This window comes from Prionailurus bengalensis, chromosome E2, assembly GCF_016509475.1.
Source record: "Prionailurus bengalensis isolate Pbe53 chromosome E2, Fcat_Pben_1.1_paternal_pri, whole genome shotgun sequence".
NCBI lineage: Eukaryota > Metazoa > Chordata > Mammalia > Carnivora > Felidae > Prionailurus > Prionailurus bengalensis.
Genome location: NC_057352.1, coordinates 17,785,536 through 17,810,379, shown reverse-complemented (window position 1 = coordinate 17,810,379; position 24,844 = coordinate 17,785,536). Strand labels below are relative to the sequence as shown.

Here is a 24,844-nt window from a genome sequence, read left to right as displayed (position 1 = left end):
GCTCCAGGCTCTGAGCAAGCTGTCAGCACAGAACCTGACGTGGGGCTCAAACCCACGAACTGTGAGATCATGACCTGAGCCGAAGTTGAACACTTGACTGACTGAGCCACCCAGGTGCCCCTCAATTAACTGTAAAAAAAATTGACATTTATGAAACAATTAGAAATGGGAACACTGACCATCATCATATGTGTAATGACAGTATTGCCATTTTTTTTTAAGGAGTGAAAATCGTCTCTCAAGTTGTGATATACTGTAGATACATACTGAAATATTTATAGATTAAATGATGTTGCCGGGATTTACTTCAAAACTAACATGAGGGTGGAGGAGTGGGTGGAGATAAAGACACAACAAGATGGGCCATGAGCTAATAATTACTGAAGCTGGTGATGGGGGCACTGGAGGTACATTATAAGATTTTGTGTAAACAGAGAGTTTTAAAAATGTATATACATTTTGATCTAGTACTTCCATTTTCAGGAATGTATCTTAAAGAGATAGCACACATATAGAAAATAATTTATGTGCAAGGATATTTATTATACAATTGTTTGAAAGCAAAATTAATGGAAAAAACTAAATTGACAGGATAAATTATGAAACACATATACTATGCAGCTGTTAAGGAAGAATAAGGCAGCTATATATGTATCAATATGATCCAATTTCAAGGTGTATGGATAAGCAAAAATAACAAGTATAGAAATTTGCTACCATTTATGTAAAAATCTTTTTTATAAAGAGTGTTATGTGTATGTCCACACTTAGGCAAACATAAAAATCAGGCAGTACACACAAGAACTTGACAGCAGTGATAGGTACATAGAGTAACAGCAGAGATGGAGTGGAGATTATATACCAAATTGTAACTTTAAGATATTTATCCTATGAGTGTGCTGTTACTATTCAAAGTGACACTTTTTAACGTCATAGCTTTGAACTCCTCCAAATGTACACTGTAATCATTAAACCACTTAAAATGACATACAGAACACTACTTCCTAATCCTGTGTAGGCAGTGACACACGCAGAAAATACAGGTGCTTTAGTCAACAGTCTGGATGACTGAGAAGATGGAAGGCATCGGGACACAACAGGCCGTGTGCCCCAGCCACTGCCTGGACTGAGGGGATGTTTCCTTAAGATTCCCCAGATTCATTCACAGGCTGTGATCCGTGTATCGCTAGGGTTGGATCAGGGCTCTCTCCCCTACCATTGTCATCTCCTGGAGTTATATCAAAATTCTGAAAACATAATTAATCCACAACTGGTGAAATTCTAGACATTCTACTTAACATTAGCTTGTAACTTTAGCCCCATGTCAGGCTCTGTGCTGACAGCTCAGATCCTGGAGCCTGCTTCAGATTCTCCCTCTCTCTCTGTCCCTTCTCCACTCACACTCTTTCTCAAAAATAAACATTAAAAAAAAAATTTTTTTTAATTAGCTTCTAACTTTGAAGAGATTGGATTCAATTAGCAGCAATTTTATTTATATTTATTTTCACAAATGATGATCATCTACAATTTGTTTCTTGGGAGCTATCCTTTTTTTTTTTTAATCATAGTTTTATTTAGCCTTGGAAACGAACTGGCAAGCTTCTCTCAGGGATTATCTATCTGTTCCTTGAAGTTTTAGTAGGCTAAACTGTTTTTAAAGGGAAGAGCTTTGATGTCTTTTTATGTCCTTCTGCAATCATTCAGGTATTCCATGTCTTCTTAAACCAGTTTTGATACTTTTGTAGAAATCCATTCTCTTTAAATTTCCAAATACATTAAAGCCAGGCATAGTAGCTATTTAAAAGAAATACCCACCCCTTCCTTATTCATAAGGCTAAATGTTTTTCTTCTAGTTCAGAGTTGTCAGTCTTCCATCTTATTATATTGTTAAATAAACAACCTTCAGATTCAGCCTACTGTTGTTTTTTACTTTTTATTTTTAATTATCATTCTTACTATTGATATGGGTTTATGTGGTAATTTCCCTCTAATTTTTAGAGTTGACCATTCATCCATTCAATAGGCTTAGTATGTGACTGGCAATGAGTAAGTGCTGGAGATCTACATTTGGAGAACAAAGCCCTTACCTTCAATCCTGGGGTGACAGGAACATAGCTTTGGCTGTACGGAACTGGTTTTGATGTATAGAATTTTTTGACTGCTCTTGAGTTATACTTGGAAGTGGCTTTAGATTTCTAAGTGGGTCGATTTCTTTTGGCTACTCTTCTGTTAATTTCTAATCTTGTGACTTCCTAGCTTTCAATACCATGAAGACCTTCTTATGCTAATTATACTTTACTACTGTTTTCCAGAATGAATTATTGTTAACAAGTGGTTATGAAGGCTTTTTGTTATTTGGCACATTCATAAGGCCCTTCTCTCACATGAACTCCTTAACAGTAATACTGTTATAAATTAACAACAATAACTAATATTTATTGAACTATATATAGGGTTTATAAAAAATATCTGATAGTCCTCAGGAGAACTCTATCAGGTAAGTATAATGATTACTGCTTAAAAACAAGTAAACTGAGAAACAGGAAGATTGCATAATTTGTTCAATGCTATACAGTCGGTAACTGGTAGAACTGAGATAATACTAAATAATATGTATATCATGGTAAAAGGCACATTCAGAAAATACCTTAATAGGGTCATTTTCTCTTAGGAATTCTCAGAAGTTTAACACATTTTGTGTGGTAACAGAAAGGTTTTCTATAGTCACATTAATATTTTTTTCAGCATAAGTTTTCTGATGCTTAGTAAGCAGTGAGTGTGAGGCAAAAAGAATTCCTGCATTTATTGAATTTTCTTCTGGTAGGAATAATCCCATGTTCCGTAATGGAAATGACAAGTGAGGGTTTTCTGACATTAATCACATTACATTACACATAACCTAATATTGAGTCAGGTGTGAAATCCATGTAAAGGCTTTCCTATACCCTTAACATTCAAGGCTTTCTAACCAGTATGGATCCTGTAGTGTTCGATGAGCTGCGAGCCAAGAATAAAGGCCTGCCCACATTCTCTACATTCATAAGGTTTGATACCAGGATGAATTCTCTGATGTTCAGTAAGTTGTGAACTACGAATAAAGGCCATTCCACATTCCCTACATTGATAGGGTTTCTCACAAGTATGAATTCGCTGATGATGAGTCAGTTGTGAAACACGGATAAAGGCTTTCCCACATTCCTTACATTCATAGGGTTTGTCACCTGTATGAATTCTTTGATGTTGAATAAGGTATGAACTACGACTAAAGGCCTTCCCACAGTCCTTACATTCATAGGGTCTGTCACCAGTATGAACCCTCTGATGTCGTGTAAGCTGTGCATGTTGTCTAAAAGCCTTCCCACATTCCTTACATTCGTAGGGTTTCTCCCCAGAATGAATTCTTTGATGTCGAGTAACTTCTGAGCTATGGATAAAGCCCTTCCCACATTCCTTACACTCATAGGGTTTCTCACCAGTATGAATCCTCTGGTGGACAGTAAGCTGTGAATGCTGTCTGAAGGCTTTCCCACATTCTTTACACTGATAGGGTCTTGCACCCGTATGAATTCTCCGATGAACAGTAAGTTGTGAGCCACGAATAAAAGCCTTCCCACAGTCTTTACATACATAGGGTTTCTCACCCGTGTGAGTTCTTTGATGCAGAATAAGTTGTGAATGCTGTCTAAAGGTCTTTCCACATTCTTTACATTCATAGGGTTTGACACCAGTATGAAGTCTTTGATGTAGAATAAGTTCTGAAGTACGACCAAAGGCCTTCCCACATTCCTTACAATCATAAGGTTTCTCACCTGTATGAATTCTCTGATGTTGAACAAGGTGTGAGGCACGACTAAAGGCCTTCCCACATTCCTTACAGTCAAATGGTTTTTCACCAGTATGAGTTTTCTGATGCTGAATAAGGTGTGAGCCACGGCTAAATGCTTTCCCACACTCATTACATTCGATCAGTTTTTCACCAATCTCATTGTTCTGATGTAAAGTGAGGGATGTATGATGCTCAAAAGTGGGCATGTTTTCATATGTGATTTTTACTTGCTTGAAACAGCATTCCTGAGTTACTCGTTGTCTTTCAAATTGGCCTTTGCATTCCCAGTCATCTCCAAAACTGGAGCCCTCAAAATCACAGCATTTAAGGCTTTCCATGATCTCCCAATTGAATGACTCCACTTCAAAAATATCTTTTTGTGGAAATTTCTCACACCTGGACTCCAGCTCTGAAAAAGAAAAAGAGAAAGAAAGAAAAGAAAAGAAAAAAAAAAAAAGAAAATACAAGCAAGCTTCATTAAGAGAAACAAAAAATTTTATAGCTGACTAGAGAGACAAAATGAAAATAACCTTAAAAAGTGAATGGCTTATGTAAGTCTCAAATATTGCTGTGCAATTTCTAAAGAGTACATGAAAGCACAAATATGATGAGGTGCCAGAAGGGAGCAAAAGAAATTAAGCTGGGTGTTCTTAATTTTTATATAGGTCTCTCTTCCACATCTTGCACCTGCCTTCATAATACTTTTATCAGTTGTAATTAGATTTTCATTTACTTATTCATCTGTTGATCTTTTTGTTTTGTTCCTCCTAAATATCCCCAAAGGTAAAAATACAGCCTTTCTAACTAGCTTTTGTAACCAAACCCTAGGATATAATAAACTTTTAATAATGGGTTGTTTGATGAACAAATACTGCATTCTAGAGACAGATAAGTAGAACACAATAGAAAGCCAGAAAGAGACTGGAGTTTATATGGAAATTGAATTTATTATAAAGGTGGTATTTCAAAGGGGAAAAGGATAATTTTTGTAATAAATAAAGTTTGGACAACAGGATACTCATTTGGAAAAAGATAAAAGTGTATCTATCACCAAAAACCATAAAATACCTAAGAATAAACCTAACCGAAGAGGTGAAAAATCTATACACTGAAAACTATAGAAAGCTTATGAAAGAAATTGAAGAAGACACACACAAAAAAAGGAAAAACATTGCATGCTCATGGGTGGGAAGAACAAATATTGTTAAAATGCCAATACAAAGCAAACTACATATCCAATGCAATCCCTATAAAAATAACACCAGCATTCTTCACAGAGCTAGAACAGAAATCCTAAAATTTGCATGGAATCAGAAAATACCCCGAATAGCCAAAGCGATCCTGAAAAAGAAAACCAAATCTGGAGGCATCACAATCCCGGACTTTAAGCTGTATTACAAAGCTTGACAAGTACCATCAAGTACCATCAAGACAGTATGGTACTGGCACAAGAACAGACACATAGACCAATGAAGTACATAGATCTCTACAGAACAGAGAACCCAGAAATGGACCCACAAACATTTGGCCAACTAATCTTTGACAAAGCAGGGAAGAATATCCAATGGAAAAGAGACACTCTCTTCAGCAAATGGTGTTGGGAAAACTGGAGAGCAACATGCAGAAGAATGAACAAGGGCCACTTTCTTATACCATACACAAAAATAAACTCAAAATGGAGGAAAGACCTAAACATAAGACAGGAAGCCATCAAAATCCTAGAGGAGAAAACAGGCAACAACCTGTTTGACCTCAGCCACAGCAACTTCTTATGTGACATGTCTACAGAGACAAGGGAAATGAAAGCAAAAATGAACTGTTGGGGCCTCATCAAGACAAAAAGCTTCTGCACAGTGAAGGAAACAATCAGCAAAACTAAAAGGCAAACAATGGAATGGGAGAAGATATTTGCAAATGACATATCAAATAAAGGGTTATTCTCCAGAATCTATAAAGAACTTATCAAACTCAACAGCCAAAAAACAAATAATCCAGTAAAGAAATAGGCAAAAAACATGAATAGACACTTTTCCAAAGAAGACATCCAGAGGGCTAATAGACACATTAAAAGATGCTCAACATCACTCATCATCAGGGAAATACAAATCAAAACCACAATTAGATATCACCTCACACCTGTCAGAATGGCCAAAATTAACAACTCAGGCAACAACAGCTGTTGGTGAGGATACAGAGAAAAAGGAACCCTTTTGCACTGCTGGTGGGGATGCAAACTGGTGCAGCCACTTTGGAAAACAGTATGGAGGTTCCTCAAAAAATTAAAAATAGAACTACCCTATGACCCAGCAATTACACTACTAGGTGCTTATCCAAAGGATACAGGAGTGCTGCTCCGAAGGGGCGCATGCACCATCGACAATAGCCAAAGTATGGAAAGAACCCAAATGTCCACTGACTGATGAATGGATAAAGAAGATGTGGTGTGTATATACAATGGAATATTACTTGGCAATCAAAAAAAAAAAAAAAAAGAAATCTTGCCATTTGCAGCAATATGGATGGAGCTAGAGTGTATTTAAAAAAAATTTTTTTTAACATTTATTTATTATTGAGAAACAGAGAGAGACAGAGCATGAGTATGGGAGGGGCAGAGAGAAGGGGAGACAGAATCTGAAGCAGGCTCCAAGCTCTGAGCTGTCAGCATAGAGCCTGACGCGGAGCTTGAACTCGCAAACTGCGAGATCATGACCTGAGCTGAAGTCAGATACTTAACTGACTGAGCCACCCAGGTGCCCTAGAGTATATTATGTTAAGCAAAATAAGTCAGTTAGAGAAAGACAAATATCATATGATTTCACTCATATGTGGAATTTAAGATATAAAACAGATGAACATAAAGGAAGGGAAGCAAAAATAATATAAAAACAGGAGAGAGACAAACCATAAAAGACAAATGCAGAGAACAAACTGAGGGTTGCTAGAGGGGTTTTGGGTGGGGGGATGGGCTAAATGGGCTAAGGAGGACATTTGTTAGGATGAGAACTGGGTGTTATATGTAAGTGATGAATCACTAAATTCTATTCCTGAAATCATTATTACACTATATGTTAACTTGGATGTAAATTTAAAAAAATAAAAATAAATAAATTAGATACAAATGTGTCATTTAAAAAAAAATGTATCCATATGTTATGCCACCATATACCAGAACAAACTCCAAGTAGAGTTTTAATGTTAAAAGAAAATGGAAACCATACAAATACTAGGAGGAAACAAAGTAGATACTTTATAACCTAGGTATGGGGAAACCTAACAATGAAACAATGACTCAAATTCAAAAAGGAACCAAAGCGAAGACTAGTAAATTCCATATGTAAAGGTGAAAAACAAAAGAAAAAAAAACTTGCACATGAACAAAAAACACCAAAAGTAAAATCAAAAGACAAGTGACAGGAAAATACTTAAAACTTAAAAAAAAAATTTTTTTTAAATGTTTATTTATTTTTGAGAGATAGAGTGAAGTAGAGGAGGGGCAGAGAGAGAGGGAGACACAGAATCTGAAGCAGGCTCTAGGCTCTGAGCTGTCAGCACAGAGCCCAACATGGGGCTCGAACCCATGAACCATGAGATCATGACCTGAGCCAAAGTTGGACGCTCAACCAACTGAGCTATCCAGGTACCCCCTTAAACTTATATAGCAGGTAATGGGATAATCTTTATGATTTATGAAAAGTTCTTTAAAAATTGAGAAAATATTCTCAAAAAAGTTAATCATACAATTATCATCTGATCCAACAATCCCACTCTTAGGTATATACCCAAAAGAAGTGAAAACAGGCACTTAAATACTTGTATATCCATGGTCACAGGAACATTATTCACAATAGCCAAAAGGTAGAAAGAACCCAAGCATCCATCAACAGACAAATGGATAAACAGAAGGTGGTATATACACACAATGGAAAACACTCAGCTTTTCTAAAAATTCTGGTAAGTGCTACAACATGGATGAACCTTGAAAACATTATGCTACATGAAATACATGAGATACCTAGAATAGTCACATTTATAAAGACAGGAAGTAGAACAGAGGTAACTAGGGGCTGGGAGAAAGGGAAAATAGACAGTCATTGTTTCATGGATAGAGTTTTTATTTGGGATAATGAGTAAGTTCTGGGGTAGTGGTGATGGGTGCCCAACACTAGGAGTGTAATTAATGCTACTGGATTGTATACTTAAAAATGGCTAGGGAAGCCTGGGTGGCTCAGTTGGTTAAGCATCTGACTCTTTGATTTCGTCTCAGGTCATGATCTCATGGTTTGTGGGTTCAAGCCTCATGTTGGGCTCTGTGCTGTCAGCATGGAGCCTGCTTGGGATTCTCTCTCCCCCCTCTCTCTGCCCCTCCCCTGCTTGTGCATGTGCATGCTCTCTCTCAAAATAAATAAATAGGGGTGCCTGGGTGCCTCAGCTGGTTAAACATCTGACTTCGGCTCAGGTCATGATCTCACGGTTCATGGGTTTGAGCCCCGAATCAGGCTCTGTGCTGACAGCTCAGAGCCTCGAGCCTGCTGTGGATTCTTGGTCTCCCTCTCTCTCTGCTCCCACCAGCTTCTCCCTCTCCCTCTCCCTCTCTCTCTCTCTCTCTCTCTCTCAAAAATAAAAAATAAAACATTAAAAAAATAATAATAAATTTATGAAATATAAGAACAACAATAGTATGAAACTAGAATTCCAGATCATGAAAACAAAATCAGAATGGGGTGAGGGTGAGGATGAATCTAGGCAAGGGCCAACAAACTTTTTCTGGAAAGGACCAGATAGTAAATGTTTTAGGCTTTGTGGACCACATAAGGTATCTGTAGCATATGCATGCATGCATGTGGGTGTGTGTCCGTCTGTCTGTCTATCTATCTTTAAGCCCTATCTATCTATCTATCTATCTATCTATCTATCTATCTATCTATCTATCTTTAAGCCCTTTCAAAATGTAGAAACTATTCTTAGTTTGTAGGTGGTACAAGAAGTGGCCACGGGCTGGATCTGACCCATTGATTGTAGTTTGCCAAACCCTGGTAAGGCACAGGGAAGTAAAATATGGTAAAAGTCTTACTTTGCTCAGAAAAAGACATTCAAAGATGCTATTTCATACCATTCTCCAATAAAAGAAACCAGGGCTTCTTTGAGGAAGGGCTGGGGCAGGAAAAATACAAGATAAACCTGAAACATGCTGTGGTAAAATAAGGAAGTCCTCAAAACAGAATGAGGACATGTCAAGAGAACCCAGGGACAACCTGAAGGTGTTCCCAATGGCCAAAGCTTGAATAATTTGAACAACAAAATAAATAACGTATTTATTTTGTTCAATTGTACTGGGCTACAACCCATAGAATATAATAAATACCCATGAGCCCATATTAATAAAAATAAATCACTGAATAAATAAATGAATGGGAGAGGGGGAAGGGACAACTTTTTCTGACAGGAGAATTCCAATTAATAAATTTAGAAGGAATAAGGTACAAAGAAAATCAACACGAGGCAACACTATTGTAATAACTGCTACAGAGAAGATCCACCAATGGATGCTAAAATCAGTAGGCAAAATGTATATTCTCAAAGTATCTCCCCCCAAGATAATTACCAATTACAGATGGGAAAATAGTAACTTTATAGGGACAAACACGAGAGACACTACCTTAACCAAGTGATCAAGTTTAACACCACCAGTATTAAACCATGTTAACACCAAGTACTCTCCACAATAGTACTCATCAAAAGTATCAAGGTCATGAAAGACTGAAGAACTATCACAGATTAGAAGATGCTAAGGAGACACAATAACTAAATGTAACAGGGGATCTGGGACTGGATCCTAGGACAGAAAGAGAACATTAGGGGAAAATCTGACAAAATTCTAATAACATCTATATTGGTTAATACTACTGTACCAATGGTAATTTCCTAGTTTTGATAACTGTACTATGGTTATGTAAAATGTTAACATTAGTGGAAGCTGGGGGAAAGGCATATGGGAATTCTAACAATTTTGCTAGTTTTCTATAAGCCTAAAAATTATTCAAAATAAAAAAGTTAAAAACTTTACTAAAAAGAAAAAAATTCTATTTCAGTCTTGAGGTAGGTAAAGAAACACAGTTTTAAAAGTACATTTTAAATTTATTATTATTTATTTATTTATTTAGTGAGCGCTGATACATGCAAGTGGGGCAGGGGCAGAGAGAGAGGGAGAGAAAGAACCCCAAGCAGGCTCTACACACAGCAAGGAGCCCTAAGCGGGGCTCAATCTCACTACTGGGATGTCACGGCCTGAGACAATATCAAGAGTCAGATGCTTAACCTACTGAACCACCAAGGTACCCCAATTTTTAAAAGTCATATTAAAGACTATTCTTTCAAAGCAATAGGAAGTACAACTTTAAAATCATTTGAGGGTAGAAAGAGGGATAATCAAAGGTGAGCAGAATGGAAATAGCCAGAAATAGAAGTGAAGAACAGAACATATGAAATAAAATGACAGGAATAAGAATAGACACATTAGTCATTACAATAATGAGAATAGATTGAATCCCCTTATTAAAGTGAAAGAATCTTGGATTGATTCAAAGAAGAAACTCTAACAAAATCTTGAGTACATGGACACACTTCAAGTGGCTGTGACTTTTTAAAAAAAGGATACGCAAAGATATGTCATAATTTTTAGACCAAAAAAAGAGGGTAGAAAAAATATAATTCAAGTTTTACAAAAATGTAAAATACAATAACATTACATATAATACAAGAAACAGTTCTTAGAACTTCATAGCACCAGTACAGAGAAAGTTAAAAGGACATGCAGATTTGAGCGCCTAAGTGGCTCAGTTGGTTAAGTGTCTGACTTCGGCTCAGGTCATTATCTCACAGTTTGTGGGTTCAAGCCCTGCATTAGGCTCTCTGCTGTCAGCACAGAGCCCTCTTTGAATCCTCTTCACCCTCCCTTTGTGCCCTTCCCCAGCATAAATAAACATTAAAAAAAAAAAAAAAGGACATGCAGATTCTAAATCATATAATCAAAACGATGAGAGATAAACAGAGAAGCAAGTTTCCTTTCCAAGTAACACTAGTTTTAAATATATGTAGGGGTGCCTGGGTGGCTCAGTTGGTGAAGTGTCTGACTTCGGCTCAGTTCACGACCTTGCAGCTCGTGAGTTCGAGTCCTGTGTCGGGCTCTGTGCTGACAGCTCAGAGCCTGGAGCCTGCTTCCAATTCTGTGTCTCCCTCTCTCACTACCCCTCCCCCACTCTCTTACTCTCTTTCAAAAATAAATAAACATTAAAAATTAAAAAAAAAAATATATGTAGAGAACATTTTCCAAAATTGGAACAACTTGACCTAGTGATGACATTGGAAGAGAAAAGTCAGTGGTAGGATTTCTTCTTTGGAAAATTCCTGCTAACACATTAATTCCATTCTCATTTAAAATATCCTACTGGCTGGTTCAGTCAGTATAGCATGGGAATCTTGATCTCAGGGTTGTGATTCCAGCCCTATGTTGAGGGTAGAGATTACTTAAAAATTAAATCTTTAAAATGAAACAAACAGGGGCGCCTGGGTGGCTCAGTCGGTTGGGCGGCTGACTTCGGCTCAGGTCATGATCTCGAGGTCTGTGAGTTCGAGCCCCGCGTCGGGCTCTGCGCTGACAGCTCAGAGCCTGGAGCCTGTTTCGGATTCTGTGTCTCCCTCTCTCTGACCCTCCCCTGTTCATGCTCTGTCTCTCCCTGTCTCAAAAATAAATAAAACGTTAAAAAAAAAAAATTAAAAAAAAATAAATAAAATGAAACAAACAAATATATAAAATATCCTATGAGAAAGAAGGTAAAGACCTTTTTTTTTGTTTTGTTTTGAGGGAGAGTATGAACACAAGTGAGGAGGGGCAGAGAGACAGGGAGAGAGAAAAAATCTGTGCTGTCACAACAAAGCCTGATGTGGGGCTCGATCCCACAAACTGTGAGATCATGACCAGAGTTGAGATCAAGAGTCAGACACTTAACCCACTGAACCACCCAGTCTCCCCAAAGACATTTTCATACGGTCAAAAACAGAATTTATTGAACAGACCTACACAAAAGGAAATTTTTAGGTGTTCTTTAGATAGAGAAAAAAATAATCCCAATGAAAATAAATAAATAACTACAACAACAGAGGAGTTGGGGGGGGGGGTAACTGGTAAGTATTCAAAGATACCAGTATTGCCCAGCAAGTGCCAATTAATAATACTTGATAACTTTTATTTAATGGTCACTACTGCCTGGCATTGTTCTGGGCATTTCACATTATTAACTCCTATAACAACCATAATAATTACATGAAGGGGGCTCTATTTTTATCTCATTTGCAAAGGAGAAAACTGAAGCACAGAGATTTTAAGCAATTTACCTAAACTCACAGATTCAGTAATTGGCAGAGCTAAGATTTGAACTCAATCTGATTCCCAAGTCAGTCCCTTAGCCATTACATGACCTTACCTCTCAAACATTTAGAGAATAAATGAATTGCTGAATTGGGTAAAATGAGCTGTTTTAAGAAAATAAGTATTTTTAAAAAAATTTTAATGTTTATTTTTGAAAGAAAGAGAATGAGAGTGGGGGAGGGGCAGAGAGAGAGGGAGACACAGAACCCGAAGCAGGTTCCAGGCTCTGAGCTGTCAGCACAGATCCCAACCCTGAGCTCGAAACCACAAACTGGGAGATCATGACCTGAGCTGAAGTTGGACGCTTAGCCGACTGAGCCACCCAGGAGCCCCGAAAGTATTTTTTAAGGGATGAAGATGCTTGCAGGAAAAAGAATCCAAAGTACAGGTAAAAGTGGAGCAAAAGGGGAAAAAGGGAGCATGTTCTTTTTGAAGTGGGAGGAAAATATGCAAGAAGAAAGGATAATGGGGGTAAGGGCAAGGTTCCCTTGGGAGCTGAGGCTGACACAATCTCTGCTCTTTGTGTCTTCATGTCTCAGGCTGTTCTACAGTTTTCAGTACACCTTGGAGGGGAGCCTCTCAGTAATGACTTAAGTTACTGCTGTCAGTTGACTCACCTACTGGCTATTATCATTCCCAATGACCTCCCCCCACTAGATCACCCCTCACTCACCTGGACACCATGGTCCTGTCACGTCATTTGCAATCATCCAGGGTTCTCTCCCTTGTTCCAGTAAGGAAATGAGGTCAGGCTTAGAAATGGAAAGTCCTGGTAATAGGAAAAGAAATGGAGCATAATTGTCCTGTTCCAAAATTCAAACACAGTCCCTTGGTCACCAAGGAAAGAGACAATTATGAAGGAAGGAATGAAGGAAGGTGTAAAGTTTGTCCAAAGGACAGGAAGACAGAGGTGCTAATGGAACTACCCCTTTGCACATCCATAAACCACAAAGAATTCCCTTGGAAACAGAGAGCAGAAATTTAGCCAGAAACCTATAGGTCTCCCTAGAAATTCACTGTGAAGAAACCAGAAATTCCAGAAGGCTAGTCCTGAGTTATTTAGAGTAGATAGCTATGGTGGTCATTCTCCATTTGCCCTCTCCTCCCCACTCAATCCATTCCTTGCTCTGTGCCCCACACAGAGGGACTGTACTATCCTGGCTCTGTGGTTTCTCATTGGGTTTGGCATATGGAAGCATCAGCAGAAGGCCAATGGGTAGGATGAGAGAGCTCAGGGTATTTATCCTTTTCCCTCTCTCCTCTGACCCAGGAGTTTTGGAGGCAGCTACAGTTGCTGCCAGCCAGGCCCTTCTCCATGACTCTAGCTCTCACCATTGTCCAGGGGCAGTTTCCTCCCTTTACCTTTTCCTGCCAGAGGTGATAACAACCTATCACTGTGACAGTCCCTGGAAGCTTCATTTCCTGTCTGGCCCTAGATTATACAACATCCTTACCTAGTGACACCAAGTTACTGAAGTTCTCCAGAGTCACATCCCTGTACAAGTTTCTCTGGGCAGGTTCCAGGCACTTCCATTCTTCCTGAGAAAACTCTATGGCCACATCCCTGAATGTTACCAGCCCCTGAAATAATAAACCCATGCATTACTAGTAAATGAGAGGGCTTTTATTTTTTACATTTATTACAAAATTTTTCAAAAAATATACCAAAGTATACAGAGTAGTATGACCCCCATGAATCCATTGCTCTGCTTCAACAATTAGTAAGACTTTGCAAGACTTTTCAAATCTTGTTTTATTTCCTTTTTTTTTAACCCCTCGTGTATTTTGAGGCAGATCTTACATACCAAATACCAAACATCATAGTATTTTATCCATAAATACTTTAGTACCTAGCAGATTAGAACTTTTTTTTAAAAATAGCATATAACAACCAGAATATCATTATTATACTTAATAAAATTAACAATAACTTCCTAATAACCAGATCAAGTTTCAAATTGCCCCAATCTTCTCAAAAGTAATTTTTTACAGTTGGTTTGTTCAAATCAAGATTCAAATTAAATCCACACATTGCATTTAGTGGGTAGGTCTCCTTAAGTCTCTAGAATCTATAAGAGCCCCTAGAAACCCTTCAAAAATTTTTATTGCTATTTATTTATTAATTAAAGAAACATTTGAATCAGTAGAATCTCCCACATTCTTGGCTGATTGCATCTTCATGGAACAGTTTAAAATGTTGCTTTACTTCCATACTTTCTGTGAAAAGGTAGTTAGATCTGGAGGCCTGATTCACATTGTTTTTTGGAGGGGCAGGAATATGTCAGAGGTGGTGCTGGGTACTTCCTATAGCTTCCATCAGGAGGCACATAATAACTGTACCATTTTTAGTGAGGTTAAAATTGATGAGTAGGTTCAGGTATTGACAACCTGACTCATCCAGGAAAACGTCTGTAAGATAGAAAGAGAAGATATGGAGAAGGGCACTGTAGGAAGGAGGTGATCAAGCAAGCAAGCTATGGAGGAGTGCCTATGCCATGAAGGTAGTATAATAAGCACATTTATTTGGCTAGAGGCCTACATTCATTTCAATATTCCTGTAACTGGAACTAAAACCTCTTTCATACAGTAGGACTCTTCTATATTCTACAAGGGCCTGGGAACGAGCAAAATCTAGCTAAGTGGGATCTTACAAATAAACAAAATAGCATATACAAAATACACAGCAAACAAAAGCCTTGCCAATAATAAAGACTTTTAAAAATGAATCCTTTACCCTTTCTCCATGGAGAGAGAGAAAAAAAAAAGATAGGATCCAAAATGTCTTATAAATCTCTATCTTAAAATATAGGACTGGGATGCAGATTACTTAAAAAAAAAAAGTAAAAGAAAGTAAAAATCCAAACCACAAAATTGGGAGAAAATATTTACAAATCTTATAACTGGTAAGGATTCAGTATATATAAAGAAGTCTTACAATTCAACAATAAAAAAAAATTAAAAACTAAGCAAAGAATTTGATTTCTCCAAAGAAGATATACAGATGGCCAATAAGCATATGAAAAGATGTTCAATACCACTAATCATTAGGGAAATGAAAATCAAAATAACAATAAGATGCTACTTCATGTCCTTTAGGATGGCTATTACCAAAAAAGACAAAATAACACATGTTGGTGAGGATGTGGAGAAATCAGAACACATTGCTGACAGGTATGTAAAATGCAGCAGCCACTTTGGAAAAGTTTTGGCAGTTTCTCAAAATGTTAAACATAGAATTATGTAGGTACAGAGAAACGAAAACGTTATGTCCACCCCAAAACCCTGGTATACACCAATGTTCACAGCAGCGTTATTCATGATAGCCAAAAAGCAGAAATAACCCAAATGTCCATAAACTGATGAACTAAAGAAAAAGGTAAACTAAATAAACAAAAGAATAAAATTTGGTATAAAAATGAATGAAGTACTGATAAATGTTACAACATGGATGAAGCTTGAAAACATACTACATGAAAAAAGCCAGACACAAAAGAGCAAATACTGTAAGATTCTACTCATAGGAAATCTCCCGAATAGGCAAATCCATAGAGATAGAAAAGTAAATTAGCGGTTGCCAGTGGATGAGGAGGAGTGGTTGAGAGGGACTAATGCAAATGGGATTTCTTTTGGGGGTAACAAAAATGTTCTAAAATGGATTGTGCTGATGGTTGTAGAACTCTATAAATACACTAAACACCACAGAACTTTACACTTATATGGGTGAATTTCCTTGTACAAAATTATATATACAATAAATAAAACTGTTAGGGGCAGAGAAAGAGGGAGAGAGAGAGAATCCTAAGCAGACTCTGGCCTGACAGCAGGGCTCAATCCAATGAACTGTGAGATCATGACCTGAGCTGATACCAAGAGTCGGATGTTTAACCGCCTGAGCCACCCAGGCACCCCTCAGAGAACTCTGTTAATGCTGGCTATATTTATCGATAATTACCAGGTTAGAAATTAAAAGTGAGAAATTTAAAAATATTAATTTATTAATTTATTTAAGTAACCAATAATAAACCTGTTACATGTTAACATAACATACAATTTATGAAAAAAAATTATTGTCAAAAAAACTTAATAGCTTTGTTTTACATTTTTGCAATCTCTTTAATGACTGGCTGAAAAAAAGACACTTGGATTTTCACATCTACTTCTGCATTCAGTCTGTTGGGATAACATATATCATATAGCTTCTAAGAAACTCCATTGTACAGTAATTGGAGAGTATGAGTCAGAAAGGCAAATAACATGTTGGTATTATCTCTTGAGAGGGTGTCAGAGTCTTCCTGCTTGGAGAACTGCTAATCTAGTGCTACACAATTTAACATGAATGATTTGAAAGCACATTGTGTTGAATGAAAAAAATCTGGTCAAAAATATAGAGTAAGATAACTTCACAAAAATTTGAAAACAGAACACTCAGCAGTATATTGCTTAGTATGCATTCATATATGGTAAAACTATTATAAAAATCAAAGGACTGGGGGCGCCTGGGTGGCTCGGTCGGTTAAGCGTCCGACTTCGGCTCAGGTCATGATCTCATGGTCTGTGAGTTCGAGCCCTGCGTCGGGCTCTGTGCTGACAGCTCAGAGCCTGGAGCCTGCTTCCGATTCTGTGTCTCCCTCTCTCTCTGACCCTCCCCCATTCATGCTCTGTCTCTCTCTGTCTCAAAAATAAATAAACGTTAAAAAAAAAATTTAAAAAAAATCAAAATACTGATAAACACAAAATCGAAGGCAAGCATAACCATTGGTAGGAACAGTAATGCAGTGTGGAAAGGAATATGATCTGGGAAGGGAATATGGGATGCTTAGATGGTACATTAGTCTAAGTAATGAGTACATCAATACTTTTTTATTACTTTTAAAGTTTATCTATTTTGAGAGAGAGAGAGAGAGTGCATTAGCAAGTACGGGAGGGACAGAAAGAGGAGGAGAGAGAGAGGATCCCAAGCAGACTCTGTGCTGACAGGGCTCGGACCCATAAGCTGGGAGATCACAACCTGAGCCAAAGATGGATGCTTAATCAACTGAGCTACCCAGGCACCCCAATACTTTATTATTTTTTACACCATATACATGTTATAGATATGTTTTTATATATATTCTTTGGTAGTATGAAATATTTATTATATTTATTTATTTATTTTTATGATTTTTAAAGATGTAACATTTAAAAATAAAGGATGGGGCGCCTGGGTGGTGCAGTCGGTTAAGCATCCGACTTCAGCCAGGTCACGATCTCGCGGTCCGTGAGTTCGAGCCCCGTGTCGGGCTCTGGGCTGATGGCTCAGAGCCTGGAGCCTGTTTCCGATTCTGTGTCTCCCTCTCTCTCTGCCCCTCGTCCGTTCATGCTCTGTCTCTCTCTGTCCCAAAAATAAATAAACGTTGAAAAAAAATAAATAAATAAAAATAAAGGAAACCACCTAGATTAATGGAAAAGATCAAAGTTATCTCATCTTTGGCCCCACTCAACCAGGGTTCTGATAAAGGGGGCTCTCACATTTCTTATAAGACAATATATTTCTGCTCCACTGTTGCTCTGATAAGAGCCATGTGTCCATATGTCTACACTGTTGGAGAAGAGAGAGCCACTAAGGGAAGTGGAACACCATCACCCATCCCTGGAATGGAGGAACTGGGAACAAGAATGGGGCTCAGTGAGATAGGGAAGTTTCAGGATAAAGAACACAAATCATGTTCACATGATTTGAAAGGAAGAGAGATTATTTCAAGGATAGAGGAAATTTCAGCTTACCTGTGCCATGGCTTTCAGAACTACCTGGGCTGCTCTGATTTCTTTAGATTCTTCTCTTGGGCAAGTGCAGAGTCCTGAAAAAGCAGAGTAGGGGGAAAAAAGGGGAAATCTCTCATAAACTGAGCTTGCCTGAGCACTCCTAAATAGACGACCTTAACACAACTGTACTTCCAATGTCCTGCTCTGCTTCCCTTGTCCTCCCCCTTGTCCCACCACACAACACTAATATCAAGAACTACAGAGTTAACAAAACCCAGCCCCTCCCTAAACTCCAGGGAAACTAAAAAATGGATTCAAAGAAGATACGCTCCAGCACTCACATAGAATCCTACCACCTCAGCAGGAGGGATTCCAGCCTGAACATTCCCCCATCTTGCTGATGCTAATCTATACCCTACACGGGGACTAGTTGGCTCCCACCTGTTCCAAGCTGATCTTCCTCTACAGCTGCTGCAAAGAGTGTCAAGACTCAGACTTGCTTACTTTATCCTCTAAAGATGAGGACAGTACCCACAGGTTACAAACATAGCATACCTGTGCAGGCCAAACCTTGAGAAAAAGATATCCCTAAAACTAAGTCTTCCCGCTTCTCTGAGCTCAACAGGCAAAACCTCTTGGGTACTTCTTTGGCTCTACTTCCTCCTTCTAAGTCTAGAAAGGAACACCACCTACACCAGAGGCCTCATCAAAGACTCCAGCCCTGCCTGGACTCACCAGACAGGAGCAAGAAAATAATAGTAAACAGGTATCTTAAAGCACACCTGCATATCCAGAGTATTGACCTGAATGGGAGCTCAATTTATAGAAGCCTCTTGGGCCAGCACTCCTAATCTTCCATCTAAGCCTTCCCTACTGCTTTCCTGCAGAATATCACCTCTAGTATTTGTTAAGGGTGGAGTTCTATGGAAAATGGCCTGTACTTCAAAGTAATGAGAACTCAGGTGTTTTTTTTTAAGTTTATTTATTTTGAGAGAGAGAGAGAGCGTGCGCATGCAAGCGAGCACGGGGGAGGGGCAGAGAGACAGGAAGAGAGAGAGAATCTTAAGCAGGTTCCGAGTTGTTAGTGCAGAGCTGGATATGGGGCTCGATCTCGCAAACTGTGACATCATGACCTGAACTGAGATCGAGTTGGACACTTAACCAACTGAATCTCCCAGGTACCCTGAGAACTCAGGGGTTTTAAGGAGGACAGTAATGCTGGTTCTAATCAGAGGTGCAAGAAGCTTCCCATGGTTTGTGGGTGGGGTGGGTGAGAAGGAAGACTAATTTTCTCAATGCAGTGGGGTCAAGGAAAATGTCTTCTACGTTGTAGAATATGAATTGGGACTTCAAAATCAGAGAATTTTAATAGGCAGAAGAGGTGGGGCGCCTGGGTGGCTCAGTCGGTTAAGCGTCCGACTTCAGCTCAGGTCACGATCTCGCGGTCCGTGAGTTCGATCCCCGCGTCGGACTCTGGGCTGATGATGGCCCAGAGCCTGGAGCCTGCTTCCGATTCTGTGTCTCCCTCTCTCTCTGACCCTCCCCCGTTCATGCTCTGCCTCTCTCTGTCTCAAAAATAAATAAACGTTAAAAAAAAAAATAGGCAGAAGAGGTACAGAAGAGTATTCTGATCTATGAATAAAAGTGACAAAAATAGTGGACCAAAAGTATATGGTGTATTTGGGGAGCAGAGAATAATTTGGAATGACTTGTGTAGTTTGGGGAAAGGTCTAGACTAGTGCTGTCCACCACATCTTTCTGTGATGATGGAAATCTTCACATCTGTACCCTCAATAATTTGGCATTAGCCACATGCACTAAGTATGTAAAAAGTGTCTAGTAGGACTGAGGAACTGGATTTTTCTCTAAATTTTTAATTATATTTAAATTTAATTCGTTTTAGAATCTAGAGGAAGTTTACGCTGGTGATGACATCAGGGGTTGGAAAATGAAGGCGAATGAGTGAAATAAAATAACAATGAGGACAAAGACCAGGCATCATCATCACTGTGACTGGCACCTGCCATGCTGTCTGGAGGAGAAGGGTCCAATGACTACTAACTGAATATATAAATGTTTGTTTTTCACCCATTAATGAATGGAAGGCCACTGAAGAATTTAAAGAGGGAAATGATAGGGTCAATATGGCCAGAATATTTTATTGGAGAGGAGTAAAACTGGAGACAGAGAGATCAACTGAGAGGTGCTTATACTTTTGCAAGCAAACAAAGGACCTGATGAAGGATAATGGCAGTGAAGATAAAAAGGAAGGTATAATTTCAAGGTGTACAGAAGTAAAATCCACAAGCTCTGGCATCTGATTAGATATGGAGATGGAGAAAGAGGAGTCAAAAATTCTTTCAGATTTACTGAGCTCCTACCTCAATTGGCATGGTTCTAGGTGTGAGGAAGATAATAAATCCAGTCCCTGTCCCAGTGGATCTCACATTCTAATGGAAAGAGACAATAACAAATATTGATATACTGACATTGATACTCCTATTTATATGTCGGGTGGCCCAAATTCTATGTAAAAAAATTAAGAAGCGTTAGAGGATAGGGAGCTTTGGGGAAATGGAAGGTGGCCTGAGAAGGCTTTTCATTGAGAAGGTGATATGTAAACACTGAGTGAGTGGAGTGATAAATGCAGGTATCTAAGAGTATAGGGAACAGTAACTGCAAAGGCCTCAAGGCAGGAGCAGAGTTTCTTTGATTAATAAAGGGGACTAGGGTGGCTGGAATGGAGTGTGCAAGAGAAAGTCAGCAGCTCATTTGGGTGACAGAGGTGTCTGGAAGCTGATCACATGGGGCTTGTGGGCCGCTGTAAGAACTTTGCTTTTTATTCTTGAATAAGACAGGAAGCCACTAAAGGTTTAAGACAAGGAATGGCACACTCTGATTTACATTTAAAGGGATCATGCAAAGAAAGTGAAGGAAGAAGACAAGGGGAGGGAAGCAGGGAGACCAGTGAGAAGGTAGGTAACTGTAGTAATCCAGGCAAGGGGTGAGGGTGGCTTGCACTAGGGATGGTGGTGGTGGGGGGAGTGATGAGACTTAATCAGATTAGACATTCTCTGAAGGTAGAGCTGATGGGATTTGTTGATTTTAGGTATAAAAGAAAAAAAAAAAAAAAGGAGGAAGAAGCCATAATGATGCTAAGGTATTTGGCTTGAGGAAATGGAAGTATGAAGTTGTCATTTTTTTAACACAAAGAACCCTGAGAGGAGCAGGTCTGAATAAACCAATTATGAGTTCTGTTTCAGACTCTAATACTTGAGATTATTATAACATATCACAGACACAGTGGGCTCTAGCTGTGTAAACTTCCAACAAGGCAATGTTAACAGAAATTAAACTATGTATGTCCTCTGATGAAGCAATTCCACAGCTGAGACTATCCAAAAGATGTGTGTGGGCTACATGATGGAGACACTGCTGACACTGGAAACAACTTGGAAAAGAACTTAAAAAGGAGGATTGGTTAAATAAATAAATTACAGTATATCCACACAGTGGGAACACTGTTGCCATAAAATGAACACATATATTTGTTGGTGTTAAGATGTTAAACAATGCTGGACAAAAAAGGTAGCTAATGAAGTAGTATGTGTAGTGTAATCCTATTTTTATAGGAAAAATATACATACGTTCTATATATGCGTGTGTGTGTGCACAGAAGATGGACTGAAAGAATTTTTAATTACGTTTTTACATTTGTCTCTGTGTGTATAATTACAGGGGGAATCTTGGTTTTTTTCTATATTTTCAAGTTTTCCCTTAAGCATATGTTTTATAATCATAAATAATTTATACCTTCCTCTTTGTTCAGGGGGGTGAATTATAAAAGGAAATATGAATGGAATGATTCATGAGTGACAGTGAGGTGTTTTGGGGAACTTATATGCTGAAGGAGATTGATTTTCTCTATAGTTCTACAGCCTTTTAGGGGCTTGTTCTCAAATAATAACATAAAGCTCCTGAATGCCCACAGAAGTGAGCTTTCATATGAAAGCCTTCCATTTTTGTTAGTCTGCTCACTCACCTGTGCACAGACCTCTTGTCAACCCTCAATCCAGGATATCCTCCTTGCTCCAAAGAGAAATCACATTTAATTTACAGAAGCAACTTCCTACACACACAAAAAGAAATGGGTCTTAGCCAGTGTGGCAGACATTAATTTAATTACTATTATTTCCCCATTATTCAGTTTTCCTCTCCTTCTGGGTACATAGATGACATGTTCCAGACTCTTGCAGTTAGGCAAGGCCATAAACTGTTTTGTCCAATGGAATCTGAGCTGTGGTGATGTGTGTCACTTCAATCTGAGGCACTGACAGGACTGCATAATTCTCTAGTTTTTCTATTCCCTGATGTGTGGCTAGGGGGACCATGTGTTTCAGATGGTATAGCTATAGATTGGTGGAATCTACTTTGGTCTGGGACTCTGCCTACATGGATGCGTGTGGACATCCATGGGGACGCCTGAGTGGCTCAGTCAGTTAGGTGTCCAACTTTGGCTCAGGTCATGATCTCACAGTTCATAGGTTTGAGCCCCGCATTGGGCTCTGTGCTGACAGCCCAGATCCTGGAGCCTGCTTCAGATTATGTGTTTCCCCCTCTCTCTGCCCCTCCCTCGCTTATGCTCTGTCTCTCTCTCAAAAGTAAATAAACGTTACAAAAAAAAAAAAAAAAAGTCAGAGGAAACTTCAGAAATAACAGAGCAGAGCTGTTAATTTCCAACTCCATACACCTCAAAGGGATTTTTCACAAACATACGATGTGAAACACAAGGCCCCAAAGAGAGAGATTATGAGTTATAGGATAAGTTGATCTTGACCTAGCAAAACCATGCTTCTCCACATCCTACCATCAAATCTTTGTGCAATCCTTCTGAGCAAAGTTTAGCCATCCATATACCACTTGGTGAAGCTTGAAGCTACATCCCTGGATTTTCTCTATCTAAACTGATAGACATTCTTATTCTTTAGAGGCCAAAGGTCCCACATCACACAGGGACTGGGAGAAGTTGCCAGGTCATGAAAATTAGACATATAGAGATATCTCCACCTTAACATTAGTAATCTATTCCTAAAAAGCAATCATTCTGTGCAAGAACTCTAACCAGAGCCTTTTTCCCACTATTTAAAATGTGAAAAATATAATGCATCACATTTTAACACAAAGCACCCAAATAATTTCCTAAAACATAATTGAACACACAAAAAAATCTACATATAATAAAGTATTGTATTAGGGGCGCCTGGGTGGCTCAGTCGGTTAAGTGTCCAACTTCAGCTCAAGTCATGATCTTGGGGTCTGTGAGTTCGAGCCCCACATTAGTCTCTGTGCTGACAGCTCAGAGCCTGGAGCCTGCTTCAGATTCTGTCTCCCTGTCTCTCTGCCCCTCCCTGGCTCAACTCTGTCTCTCTCTCTCTCAAAAATAAATAAACATTAAAAAAATTAAAAAAAAATAAAGTATTGTATTAGATTGTAATTTTCTTAAAACATTACTTCTTGATCCCCAATTATTAACAACTAGTTGCTCTGAGCATCATGAACATCAGCATATCCCTTTTGTTAACACACCAATCTATGTACCTGTCAAAATATTTGCATGATTGATGTTTTATTAATTGTATTTCTTTTTTTCTTTAATGTTTATTTTATTTTTGAGAGAGAGAGAGAGCATGAGTAGGGGAGGGATAGAGAGAGAGAGGGAGACACAGAATCCCAAGCAGGCTCTAGGTTCTGAGCTGCTAGCACAGAGCCTGACACAGGGCTCTAACCCACAAACTGCAAGATCGTGACCTGAGCTGAAGTCAAACGTCCAACTGATCAAGCTGCCCAGGCACACCCTTATATGCTATATTTTAAATGATGTATTGAATTTTATTGATGTAAACATACATTTCCCCAGTATAAACATCAACCAAAAATCATTACAATGAGATATATACATTTTCAGGCAATATTCAGTTTTCTGAGTAAGACAAGAGCAGGGAGTTTAACTAAATGAAAGATTTCTATGAAACAGTAATTCTAAGTACTCACAAATTTAGTAGTAATATAATAGCTAATAACAACATAAAAATGTTGCAGGTATGGTTAAATGGAAAAAAAAAAAAAAAAAGGTTACAAATGTGCTCATGTGCTCCTATCTGTAAAATACACAGATACATCAATACAGACAATATAGACAGACAAATTACATGAAAAATGTCTAGGAAGTTTTGTCTTTAAAGATTACTTTGGTTATTGCGGGCTATGATCTTCAATGTTCTTCGTTTTACTAAAGTGCATGTTTTTTCAATAATTATGTATTAGTTTTTAAATTATTTTTAAGTTCTGATAAATGTAAGCTATCCCTAAGTAGCAGATAAAAAAGAAAATACTTACTTTTTTTTAAGCAATCTTCCCTTGAACATAAAATAATAGCTTAGGATATTCTAAAAATAGTTGTATTTTCACAGAATCGCTTTTGTTTTTGCTTTTGCAGCTCCCAGTAGTTGCAAACTTCTTGATTTGGTAACTATATTCATGTCCTGCCTGGAAAAGAATGAAAAGTCATTAGTATATTACATATATATGTATTATGTATAACGGTATATAACAGTGTGTAACAGTGCTTCCTTTCAGCTCTTCTTGCCAGATGAGTCTATTATGCTTCTGTACCTGCCCCACTGTTCTCTAAACAGCTACAAACTTAGCTTGCCCCATTGGTCATACTTTGGATTTCTGATGATTAGAATGATGAAAACTACAAGCATTGGGGTGCCTGGGTGGCTCAGTTGGTGAAGTGTCTGACTTCGGCTCAGGTCATGATCTCATGGCTTGTGGGTTTGAGCCCTGCA

At 38.4% G+C, this 24,844-nt stretch overlaps 1 protein-coding gene across 3 annotated transcripts; it reads right to left on the bottom strand.

The window, feature by feature from the left end:
* Positions 1–522: 522 nt before the first annotated feature.
* On the bottom strand, positions 523–24,844 carry ZNF565 (zinc finger protein 565). Of its 3 annotated transcripts, XM_043600679.1 has the most exons (7): positions 24,390–24,844; positions 22,036–22,122; positions 20,375–20,443; positions 18,015–18,088; positions 13,706–13,832; positions 12,925–13,020; positions 523–4,235 (listed from the first exon to the last, which is right to left on the bottom strand). In XM_043600679.1, the coding sequence occupies exons 4-7, from the start codon at positions 18,021–18,023 to the stop codon at positions 2,965–2,967; spliced, it is 1,503 nt and encodes a 500-aa protein (XP_043456614.1). In that variant the 5' UTR covers positions 18,024–18,088; positions 20,375–20,443; positions 22,036–22,122; positions 24,390–24,844; the 3' UTR covers positions 523–2,964. The 3 variants fall into 3 exon arrangements, with proteins under 3 accessions (XP_043456614.1, XP_043456615.1, XP_043456616.1); XM_043600680.1 differs by lacking the exon at positions 20,375–20,443; XM_043600681.1 differs by lacking the exons at positions 20,375–20,443; positions 22,036–22,122.